Genomic DNA, 12,893 nt, shown 5'->3' on the forward strand with positions numbered 1-12,893 from the left:
CCTCTTGCCTTAAATCCCTCTAGTTCTGGATTCCCCGATCCCAGGGAAAAGACATTGTCTATTTACCCTCCATGCCTCTCATGGTTTTATAAACTTGTATCTGGTCACCCCTCAGCTTCCGACACTCCAAGGAAAATAGCGCCAGCTTAGTCAGCTTCTCCCTATAGCTCAAATCCTCCAATCCTGGCAACATCCTTGTAAATCTTTTTTGAAATCTTCCAGGTTTCACAACATCCTTCCTATAGCAGGGAGGTCAGAATTGCTCACATTATTCCAAAAGTGGCCTAACCAGTGTCCTGTACAGCTGCAACATGACCTCCCAACTCCTATAATCAATGCGCTGACCAATAAAGGAAAGCATACCAAACGCCTTCTTCACTATCCTATCTACCTGTGACTCCACTTTCAAGAACTATGAATCTGCACTCCAAGGACTCTTTGTTCAGCAACACTTCCCAGGACCTTAACGTTGAGTGTATAAGTCCTGTCCTGATTTGCCTTTCCAAAATACAGCACCTCACATTTATCTAAATTAAACTCCATCTGCCACTCCTCAGCCCATTGGCCCATCTGATCCAGATCCTGTTGTACTCTGAGGTAACCTCCTTCACTATCCACTACACTTCCAATTTTGGTGTCATCTGCAAACTTAATAACTATACCTCCTATGTTCACATCCAAATCATTCGTAAAATCATTTATTGTATTTGGGCTTTTTTAAATCAAATTCAGTTATTCTTCTTACGTTTCCCACCATTCTAATTGTGTGTAAAAATACAAAAGAGATTTAGTTTTAACTAGTTGCTACAAGATTTGTAATATTGATTTCTGTTCTGAAGTTAGTTAAAATTAGGTATTGCTATTTCTACTCCTAATACTGTTTCATTGATGGCTGTGAACAATCTATTTTGTCCAGGGCTAATGAGGGTACTTCCTAAAGCCAATTAACTTTCACGCATCGGCATAAATGTTTTAGTTATATATATATCTATATTGATGTTGGAGAATCTCTAACTAGACACTGATACTTAATCTTGCAGCGTTATTAAAAAAAAACTTTATTATGAAATAGCTACCTGTTGTTCTGATAGCTATTTAGGGAGTTTAGTATACAATATCTCGCATCTGGTGTTTATTCGCTAAGTAGCACAACAGTTGTTTCATTAGTTGAGCTGAGAATATTTGCTTGTTTCTCTCAGGTGTGTTCTTATCATTATTCTCTTGGATGGTTGCTGCTCAAGGCCCCCTTAACTGCCTTTGGAGTAGGTTTCTTCAAAGGTATTATTGTTTTTAGATTTGATTCCCTACAGTATGGAAACAGGCCCTTCGGCCCAACAAGTCCACACCAACCCTCCGAAGAGTAACCCACTCATACCTATTTCCCTCTGACTAATGCACCTAACAGTATGGGCAATTTAACATGTCCAATTCACCTGACCTGCACCTCTTTGGACTGTGGGAGGAAACCGGAGCACCCGGAGGAAACCCACGCAAACATGGGGAGAATGTGCAAACTCCACACAGACAGTCACCCGAGGCTAGAATCGAACCTGGGACCTTGGTGCTGTGAGGCAGCAGTGCTAACCACTGAGCCACCGTGCTTAAAGGGTGGGACAGACTGTTAATGTCGCTCATCTCCTTTCAGCCATCTTGTGTTTTAATGTTATTCTTGGCTATCCTTTTTATTATAAGCAGGTACAGGTAATTCCACAGGCCCAAAGTTTCCAACCTATATAGCTGGAGCATAGAAGATTGAGGGATGACTTTATAGAGGTTTATAAAATCATGAGGGACATAGATAAGGTATATGCAATAGGTCTTTTGTTAGGGTAGGGGAGTTCAAAATAGGGAACATTTTTTAAGGTGAGAGGAGAAAAACTTAAAAGGGACATGAGGGGCAGCTTTTTCACACAGATGTTCATATGTGGGATGAACTGCCAGAGGAAGTTGTAGGTGCACGTACAGTTACAACATGTAAAAGACATTTGGAAAGGAACATAAATATGAAAGATTTGGAGGTATATGGGCCAAACACATAATGGGGACTAGTTTAATTTGGGAAGATTGGTTGGCATGAATGGGTTGGACCAAAGGGTATGTTTACATGTTGTATGACGATGACTGTATAAATGGAGATGAGGATTATCAGATCAGCCATGATTTCATTGAATAGTAGAGCAGACTCGCTGGGCTGAATGGCCTCATTCTGCTTTTACGTTTTCTGGTCTTATTTAGCTTTGGGGATTGTTTGTCAATTCCTAGGTTGTTTTTTCTCTGTCTGTTCCTGCTATTCTCTCTCCCTTTTTCTCACATTACTATTACCTTCCCTTAGCTTGTCTGTAAGCATTGATATACAACATCTTTGCATATTTGGTCCCCACCTCCACTGTTTAGTTCAACACCCACTTTACTTTCCTAGTTCCTTGGTTTGGAAGAACACAGGCCTGAGCATTGTTCAGGTGTTGACCTTTCCAGTGACACAGCCCCTGCTTTCCTCAGCACTGAGCCACTTCTCCACATCTTCCTTTGATCCAGAAATTCCAACCTTTGAGGTTTTGCTTTGTAATTTAGTATCTAGACCCTTAGAGACCAATTCTCAGCAAACTGGCAGAGAGAGCCCCATCTAGAGTCATAAAGTCATAGAGATGTACAGCATGGAAACAGACCCTTCAGTCCAACCTGTCCATGCCGATCAGATATCCCAACCCCCCAATCTAGTCCCACCTGCCAGCACCCGGCCCATATCCCTCCAAATTCTTCCTATTCATATACACATCCAAATGCCTTTTAAGTGTTACAATTGTATCAGCCTCCATCACTTCCTCTGGCAGCTCATTCCATACGCGTACCACCCTCTGTGTGAAAACGTTGCCCCTTAGGTCTCTTTTATATCTTTCCCCTCTCACCCTAAACCTATGCCCTCTAGTTCTGGACTCCCTAACCCCAGGAAAAGATTTTGACCATTTATCCTATCCATGCCCCTCATGATTTTGTAAACCTCTATAATGTCACCCCTCAACCTCTGACACTCCAGGGAAAACAGCCCCAGTCTGTTCAGCCTCTCCTTATAGCTGAAATCCTCCAACCCTGGCAACATTCTTGTAAATCTTTTCTGAACCCTTTCAAGTTTCACAATATCTTTCCGATAGGAAGGTGACCAGAATTGCACGCAATATTCCAACAGTGGCCTAACCAATGTCCTGTACATGCGCAACATGATCTCCCAACTCCTGTACTCAATACTCTGGCCAATAAAAGAAAACATACCAAATGCCCTCTTCACTATCCTATCTACCTGTGACTCCACTTTGAAGGAGTTATGAAACTGCACTCCAAGGTCTCTTTGTTCAGCAACACTCCCTAGGACTTTAACATTACGTGTATAAGTACTGCTAAGACTTGCTTTCCCAAAATGCAGCACCTCGCATTTATCTGAATTAAACTCAATCTGCCACTTCTCAGTCCATTGGCCCATCTAGTCAAGATCCTGTTGTAATCTGAGGTAACCTTCTTCACTGTCCACTACACCTCCAAATTTGGTGTCATCTGCAAACTTACTAACTATACCTCTTATGCTCATATCCAAATCATTTGTGTAAATGACAAAAAGTAGTGGAGCCAGCACCGATCCTTGTGGCACTCCACTGGTCACAGGCCTCCAGTCTGAAAAACAACCCTCTACCACCACCCTTTGTCATCTACCTTTGAGCCAGTTCTGTATCCAAATGGCGAGTTCTCCTTCTATTCTGTGAGATCTAATCTTGCTAACCAATCTCCCATGGGGAACCTTGTCAAACGCCTTACTGAAGTCCATGTAGATCACATCTACCACTCTGCCCTCATCTATCCTCTTTGTTACTTCTTCAAAAAACTCTATCAAGTTTGTGAGACATGATTTCCCATGCATAAAGTCATGTTGACTACCCCTAATCAGTCCTTACCTTTCCAAATTCATGTACATCCTGTCCCTCAGGATTCCCTCCAACAACTTGCCCACCGCCAACGTCAGGCTCACTGGTTTATTGTTCCCTCGCTTGTCCTTCCCACCCTTCTTAAACAACCTCCAGTCTTCCGGCACCTCACCTGTGACTATCGATGATACAAATATCTCTGCAAGAGGCCCAGCAATCACTTCTCTAACTTCCCACAGAGTTCTCTGGTACACCTGATCAGGTCCTGGGGCTTTATCCACCTTTATGCATTTCAAGACATCCAGCACTTCCTCCTCTGTAATTTGGACATTTTGCAAGGTGTCACCATCTATTTCCCTACATTCAATATCTTCCATATCCTTTTCCACAGTAAATACTGGTGCAAAATACTCGTTTAGTATCTCCTCCATTTTGTGCGGCTCCACACAAAGGCCTCCTTGCTGATCTTTGAGGGGCCCTATTCTCTCCCTAGTTACCCTTTTGTCCTTAATGTATTTGTAAAAGCCCTTTGGATTCTCCTTAATTCTATTTGCCAAAGCTATCTCATGTCCCCTTTTTGCTCTCCCTCTTAAGTACATTTCTACTGCCTTTGTACTCTTCTAAGGATTCACTCAATCTATATCCTGTCTATACCTTACATATGCTTCCTTTTTTTTTCTTAACTAAACCCTCAATTTCTTTAGTCATCCAGCATTCCCTATACCTACCAGCCTTTCCTTTCACCCTAACAGGAATATACTTTCTCTGGATTCTCGTTATTTCATTCCTGAAGGCTTCCCATTTTCCAGCTGTCCCTTTACCTGCGAACATCTGCCCCCAATCAGCTTTTGAAAGTTCTTGCCTAATACCGTCAAAATTGGCCTTTCTCCAATTTAGAACTTCAGCTTTTAGATCTGGTCTATCCTTTTCCATCATAATTTTAAATTTAATGTAATTATGGTTGCTGGCCCCAAAGTGCTCTCCCACTGACACCTCAGTCACCTGCCCTGCCTTATTTCCCAAGAGTAGGTCAAGTTTTGCACCTTCTCTAGTACTGAATCAGAAAATTTTCTTGTCCACACTTAACAAATTCCTCTCCATCTAAACCTTTAACACTATGGTAGTCCCAGTCTATGTTTGGAAAGTTAAAATCCCCTACCATAAGCACCCTATTATTCTTAAAGATAGCTGAGATCTCCTTACAAGTTTCTTTCTCAATTTCCCTCAGACTGTTAGGGGGTCTATAATACAATCCCAATAAGGTGATCATCCCTTTCTTATTTCTCAGTTCCACCCAAATAACTTCCCTGGATGTATTTCCAGGAATATCCTTCCTCAGCACAGCTGCAATGTTATCCCTTATCAAAAACGCCACTCCCCCTCCTCTCTTGCCTCCCTTTCTATCCTTCCTGTAGCATTTGTATCCTGGAACATTAAGCTGCCAGTCCTGCCCATCCCTCAGCCATGCTTCTGTAATTGCTATGATATCCCAGTCCCATGTTCCTAACCATGCCCTGAGTTCATCTGCCTTCCCCGTTAGGCCCCTTGCATTGAAATAAATGCAGTTTAGTTTTTTAGTCCTACCTTGTCCCTGCCTGCCCTGACTGTTTGAATCGCTTCTGTTCTCAACTGTATCAGTCTCAGATTGACCTCTTTCCTCACTATCTCCCTGGACCCCACCCCCCACTTTACTAGTTTAAATCCTCCCAAGCAGTTCTAGCAAATCTCCCTGCCAGTATATTAGTCCCCTTCCAATTTAGGTGCAATCCATCCTTCTTGTATAGGTCACTTCTCCCCCAAAAGAGATTCCAATGATCCTAAAATGTGAATCCTTCTTCCATACACCAGCTCCTCAGCCATGCATTCATCTGCTCTATCCTTCTATTCCTGCCTCACTAGCTCGTAGCACTGATAGTATTCCAGATATTACTACTCTCGAGGACCTCCTTTTTAAATTCCTGCCTAACTCTCTGTAATCACCCTTCAGACTCTCAACCTTTTCCCTTCCTATGTCGCTGGTTCCAATATGGACGACCCCTTGCTGGCCCCTGTTCCCCCGTGAGAACATTCTGCACCCTCTCTGAGACATCCTTGATCCTGGCACCAGGGAAGCAACACACCATTCTGATTTTTCGCTGCTGGCCATAGAAACCTCTGTCTGTACCTCGGACTAGAGAATCCCCTAACACAACTGATCTCTTGGAACCCGACGTACCCCTCTTTGCATTGGAGCCAGTCTCATTACCAGAAACTTGGCTGTTCGTGCTACGTTTCCCTGAAAATCCATCACCCCCTACATGGGCGGCATGGTGGCTTAGTGGTTAGCACTGCTGCCTTACACCACCAGGGTCCTCGGTTCGATTCCAGCCTCGGCCGATTGTCTGTGTGGAGTTGCACATTCTCCCTGTGTCTGCGTGGGTTTCCTCCAGGTGCTCTGGTTTCCTCCCACAGTCACAAAGATGTGCAGGTCAGGTGAATTGGCCATGCTAAGTTGCCCATAGTGTTATGTGCATTAGTCAGAGGGAAATGGGTCTGGATGGGTTACTCTTCAGAGGGTCTGTGTAGATGGTTGGGCAGCAGGGCCTGTTTCTACACTATAAGGAATCTAATCTAATTTCCAAAACAGCATTCTTGTTTGAAATGGGTATAGCCACAGAACACACCTGCACTAGGTGCCTACCTCTCTTACCTTGCCTGGAGTTAACCCACCTATGTGTCTGTATCTGAAACTTTCCCCCCCTTCCTATAACTGCCATCCATCAGATAGTGTTGTCGTTGCAAAGTCCTCATTGCTTTGAACTGTCTCTCCAACTGATCCATTCGATCTGATAAGATTCGCAACCAACAGCACTTATTGCAGATATAATCCGCAGTAACCCTTAAACTCTCTTTAAACTCCCACATCTAACAAGAAGTACATATCACTCTACTAAAGGCCATTTTTGCTCCTTCACAATCTACAGACCCAGAAATTAACACCGTCTTATTCCTCTACAAACACTGCCCCAGGTTAACTTTATAGTTATGGCTTATATTTTAAGTTTAATCAAGAGACATATCTCAAAAAAAATAATCAAGAAAGAACCCACTCGACTCACTACTGCAGACATTCTGTAGGCCACTTAAAACAATTAACTTATCTGATTCTGTGCTGTGAACTTCGCCCAAACAGATCCTCCAAGATCAGTTTTGAATTTCACTGTTTGTTAATTTTCCAGACGCACTCCGATATCCAGTAATACATGAATTCAAACAGCAAATGTAGTAACTGTACAGGTTCACTCTGGTGTCAGTTTCTTTCGTTCTCTCTCTCCTGCACTGACCTCATCATGTGTTTCCTTTGTCTGCTCTTCTCCCTTTTAAAACTGCTGTTGTTTTGACTTTTTTTTCCCCAAAGTTCCAAAACAATGCAACAGTATATAAAACAATATTTGCTGCTCCTGGCAGTCGAGGAAATCACCCCCAGCACCTAAAATACCTCAAAAAAGGAGCAGCTGTTACAGCCAGAAGTTTTTCCCGTCCTCCATCTTGGATTACCCAGAACCCTTAATACTATTGGATAATTGGGCAGGGAGAGTTTTATGGATTCACCTGCCTGCAAACTGGTCAGCAGGGGACCCTAAAATTTTGCTGATAGAGTAACATGGCTGGATTTTCATGGTTACACCTGTGACAATCAGAGCTATAAAGAAATGTCCCCTGCAGGGGCAGGCTGGGGGCCCATATTCCTTTCTGCCCTCAGTTTTTTTGGGAGGACAGGTATGGAAGCACACCTGCTCCAATTAACAAGGCAAGTGACAGCATTGTGGCATTGTTGAGAGCCTGACAAGTCTCTCAACTTTAATTGAGGCAGCTGGACTACAGTAGTTGTTGGATTTTACAGGAGCTATATACTAGAAGTCATGCACAGGTAAAGTGAATTCATTTTGCTTCCTTCATAGTTCATCAATAAATGCTGTAGCAAGAGTTATACCAAGCTCAGTAAAGTGGATTTTGTTTGTGCTGTGATTGGAAGATATAAGTTCCCCCTTAAAGAATGTGTTCAGCAGATTGTCCCTTTTGCAAGCTGGCATGGTGTCAAATGAAAGATGAACATTATAACTGTGGAAAAGTCTTCAGATAGGTTTAAAAAGTTAATCCAATTGATAAAAAGATTGAGCACTTTTCACACTATTGAAAGGCTGACGTAATATAATAACCACATGTTCATTTTCTCTGTTTGTTTTTATGTATTCAATCTAGACCTCCAGTGAGGTAGCTGTTCTGTAGACTTCTTGTTTGCTTGGTGTTTATGGGTTGTTGTCTGTCATCCAACTGTCTAATCTTTTAACAACTGTTTGACATTGGTCACACAGTTTAATAGGTTATTTAATAGCTTGCAACTATTATAATGGGGCTTATGAGTTCTGGTTATTGGGTAGGGGGTGGTGAGGGTGATGGCAAGTATGTGATGGGTGATGGTGTGAGGTGAGAGGCAGAGGGTAGAATTGAAGAGATTAGCGTGAGGGGAGAGGATGAGAGGTTGAGGGACTATAAGGATTAAAAGGACTGAGGGGTGAGATGGTGGGAGGATTCCAAAGTGGTCAGAATGTTTAACTGTACTTAGATAAGCCTCTGCCTCAGAAGGAGGGTCTGATTGCTTTTGGGAATGTTGGTGGCTAATTTGCTTCTAGACTGTTTGCAACCTGATTCCTTGGAAGATCCCACCTGTAGGACGAGTCCCATGTGTTAATTCCTGCCTCCACCTTGAATTCTAACCACCCATATCAGAATAAGGGTTCACATGTTTAGAACTAGATGAGAAATTTCTTCACACAAAAGCTTGGAAACCTTTGGAATTTTCCAAACAAGAGAATTGTGGAGGTTCAAATGTTGAATATATTCAAGACATGAGATGATAGATTTTTAAATATTAGGGGAAATAAGGAGTATAAGAATACAGCAAAAAGGAGTTGATGTTGTAGAATAACCTCGATTTTACTGAATAGTGGTGCCAATTTAAATAATCACATAACCTACTTCACCTCCTGTTTTTAATATTCTCTTGCTTTGTCAACTTTCACAAAAGAAACCTTTGAATTCTTTCCTAATGAGCTGTTGTTCAGATGGAATGTTGACCAAATTGTCGTCCTTCTACTGGGGCATTGGGTTTGGAAGTAGCAGTGTAGAAGGCGCAAGTTGTTTGTGAGCATCTTACTTCTAGCATTGATGGTTGTGACAGCAATGCTATGATGTTAGCATAGAAAAGCTTTTGGTATTGGGTGCAGATTATTGCAATAGTAGTGATGCTGAGAGAGATTGAAACAATTGGTGATCAGTGTGGTGACAGACAATTGTTGACCATCTGTCCTTGGCTTGCATATGGTTATAAATCGTGTTGAAGACAATCCAATAGCAGAAACCCATTAACACTATACTAGGGACTACACAAGTCACCATCAAAAGGAAAAGCCACAGCTGAGGCACCAGCACCTAAAAATGTAAACCAACTATGATCATTTTTGGTTTCGCTAAATTGCTGTGGCAGGTTTGTCCCAAACATTGCAACCATTTTCATGTCCTGCACAACTTTCTATGCCAAAACAAGAATTGGAAATGGGAAGATCAATGTGAAAGAGCCTTTACAGAAGCCAAAAAAGGTTTATTAAAGCCAGACGTCCTGACCCATATGACCCAAACTTAACATTGCAACTAGCATCATCATATGACGTGGCAGCAATTTTTTTAAATGTCTCATCAATTGGTGAAGAGAAGCCAATAATTTTTGCATCAAGATCCGTTCTGAAGAAGGGTCACTGGTTTCAAAATATTAACTCTGCTTTCTCTGCACAGATGATACCAGACTTGCTGAGTTTCTCCAGCAATTTATGCTTTTGTTTCAGATTTTCAGCATCCACAGTTTTTTGTTTTACTTTAGGGCCACAACACTAACAATTGCCTTGTCAACCAGACCAGGTGTGGGGGGCCATTGCCCACCTCAACTTCTGTGGAAAAAGTTAAAAGCAAGAAATGAGGCAATCATGACTTTTGGTACAGCCACGATTTCATCCTAATCTGGAGTATGAAAATCTGACCTCTGGAATAACAATCCACAGCAAAAAAAATGTCAAAAGTAAAAGAAAAACTCCTGAAGTTGTCACATTGTCAACCTTATACAAATGGCTTTTGGGGAAGAAAGTTTGCCATCCTTATCCAGTCTTTTCCAAATGGGAGTCCCACATCAATGCAGTGGACTTTTAACTGCATACATAGTTCAAGATGGAGATCTACTATTGCCACCATCTTCAGAAATGGGCAAAAATGTCAATCATGCAGTCATGATCAGATTCTAAAAGTAAACATAATTTTAAAAATAACCATTTTAATGCATATGCAGTTTCATTTAGATTTGAGATGAACATTGTTGCTTTTGGAATTGATGTTATCCAAATATATTTTTAAATTCAGGGGGTATTTGTAGGCTAGTTCCTTAAGATTGATATGTGAGAAGCATTAAAATGCATCTTTATCTACCACCCTTGTATGAGTTGATGTAATGCATTAACCAGCAGCATTTAGTGGAATATGATTTTTCTGATAACAAAGTTTCATTCCTGCTCACCAGGGAAAGTGTTTTAATTTGAGCTGATTTGTTACAAATTTAGACCTCCATGACTGAAACATGTTTTTACTGAGATCATGTTTAATTGACATAGCTGTCGGATAAGTCGCATTTTGGAGGCTCCACGAGGCAATGCCCTTTTAGTTGGTGTTGGAGGAAGTGGCAAACAAAGCTTGTGCCGTTTGGCTGCATTTCTCAGTTCGCTGGAGGTGTTTCAGATTATACTACGGAAAAACTATGGCATTCCTGATCTCAGGGTAAGAATTCTGATTCCTAAGAAAAGGTAACTATGTTTTGACCTAAGAGTTCCTTACTATTTTTTTTTTATCTTAATGATTACACAGAGTGACATTGCTGCTTTATATATTAAAGTTGGAGTGAAGAACATTGGCACAGTATTCCTTCATACAGATGCTCAAATACCAGATGAACGATTCCTTGTTCTAATTAATGACATGTTGGCTTCAGGTAATAGATCATTTTAATTCAAATGTAAGTAATTCAGTTTGATACTTTCTCGTAATAGCACCACAGATTTCTGCATAAAGAGTTTGACAGGAATATTCATCCTTAGAACAGTTCAGACATATGATATTTAAAATGAACAGAGGTCATTGGATTACTGAATAGACTTCATCAGTAGAGGTGAGGGGTCGACCGTAAAGACTAGTTATATAACATCCATTACCTCACCCTTTGTGACCCTTTTGAAGCATGCAAGCCAAACATAATTTGCTGCAATCAATAAATGCTGAATGCATTCAAGGAAGATCTTTACACTATTTAGCATGGCTAATGTGCAAATCTCATTCAAAGATATTTCAGAGACAAGTTTTGAGAGTTCATCATCTTGGATACTTTTTGTAGGTCATTACATTTTAAGTATAGCATTTAAAAGGAAAAGTGGTTCAGCTATTTTCGTAGCAAGTATATATCTTGAATCAGAGGACTTTTTGTAATAGGTTTTCTTTTGAGGTTACTTTATTCTGCATTAATTTATATGATTTGCTGTATCTAGATTCAAATTGAACTGCTGTTAAGTATGGTGCATTTGTTTTCGCCTTCGATATGAATACAGTTCAATTACATAAAACTAATAAGATAACATTCTTAGAATTAAAAGAAAAAAAGTTGTTTTGTAGATCTCCAAAAACTCAAACTATTTTAAAACCATTTCAAGTGCTTCTCTTAATCAGGTTTTCTAAAATCTAAAATAAACTCCTGACTAGCTGAACAACACTACTTATGGTCTTGAGAGCCCTTTTATGGCATCAGTGTGCACAGTAATCAAATATTTTCAAATATTTCCTTGATGTCAAGGGCAGCTGCTCTCACCTTTCATCTGGCTAACAGCTCAGGCATATATTACTTGATCGGAGCTGCAATGAGGTATAACTTGAGTTCTGCTGCACCACTGTTCGATGTTCTTCTTAACAGTAATGTAAAAGTGACAATATAACTCCAGACCCTAACTGATTCTAGAGCGGTGATATTGTGGGATATGACTAGAAGAGGCATTCTTAAACCACTTGAGTTTGACATCATAACTTCAGTACACCTGTCAAAATGGGTTTATAAATTGTTCAGAAAGATCATTCTGTTCATTGTATATGTGTATATTTATTATGTTTGATTGAATATATGTGTTGAGTGTTAACTCATAATACTTGAATCACCATTCATAGCTTTAGACTAAGACTTGGCTAAGGGGTTAGGAGGTGTATGCTTGTAATGCGCAAGTCTGGAAATAAACCAATGAACATATAACGGCTGACTCCATTTCTATCCATCACACAGCGCCAGAGACCCGGGTTCAATTCCTGCCTCAGGCAACTGTGTGTATGGAGTTTGCACATTCTCCCCGTGTCTGCATGGGTTTCCTCCGGGTGCTCCGGTTTCCTCCCACAGTCCAAAAATGTGCAGGTTAGGTGAATTGGCCATGCTAAATTGCCCGTAGTGTTAGGTGAAGGGATAAATATAAGGGAGTGGGTTTGGGTGGGTTGCTCTTCGGAGGGTCGGTGTGGACTTGTTGGGCCGAAGAGCCTGTTTCCACACTGTAAGTAATCTAATCTAATCTAATCAAAGTGGCTTTATGAAAATTAACATGGCCACAGAAGGTACCTGCCCAGGTGAAGGTTGAAAGGTAGGAAGTATGGCCTGGTCTGCTATTCAATAAGATCGTGGCTGGACTGATAGTGGCTTCAACTCCATGCTCCCATCTACTTGCAATAACTTTTGTCTCCCTTGTTAGTTAAGAATCTGTTTACTTCTACCTTAAAAATATTGAGTGATCGTGGTGTCTGGAGAAGAGAGTTGCCAAATTCATGACCATCAGAGAGAAAACATTAGGCTTCATCTGTAACTTAAGTGGTCAGCCCTTT

At 41.0% G+C, this 12,893-nt stretch overlaps 1 protein-coding gene across 1 annotated transcript in view; it reads left to right on the forward strand.

Moving 5' to 3' along the window:
- dnah9l (dynein, axonemal, heavy polypeptide 9 like) overlaps positions 1–12,893 on the forward strand; it is a 432,311-nt gene that overhangs the window by 249,614 nt on the left and 169,804 nt on the right. Inside the window, exons 53-54 of the mRNA XM_043693603.2 lie at positions 10,607–10,769; positions 10,857–10,980. Coding sequence (XP_043549538.2) covers positions 10,607–10,769; positions 10,857–10,980 — 287 coding nt within the window. The remainder of the gene's footprint in view (positions 1–10,606; positions 10,770–10,856; positions 10,981–12,893) is intronic.

The sequence above is a fragment of the Chiloscyllium plagiosum genome, unplaced genomic scaffold (genome assembly GCF_037043375.1).
Source record: "Chiloscyllium plagiosum isolate Xiang-an unplaced genomic scaffold, Cpla_swu_hap1 HiC_scaffold_7, whole genome shotgun sequence".
Taxonomy (NCBI): domain Eukaryota; kingdom Metazoa; phylum Chordata; class Chondrichthyes; order Orectolobiformes; family Hemiscylliidae; genus Chiloscyllium; species Chiloscyllium plagiosum.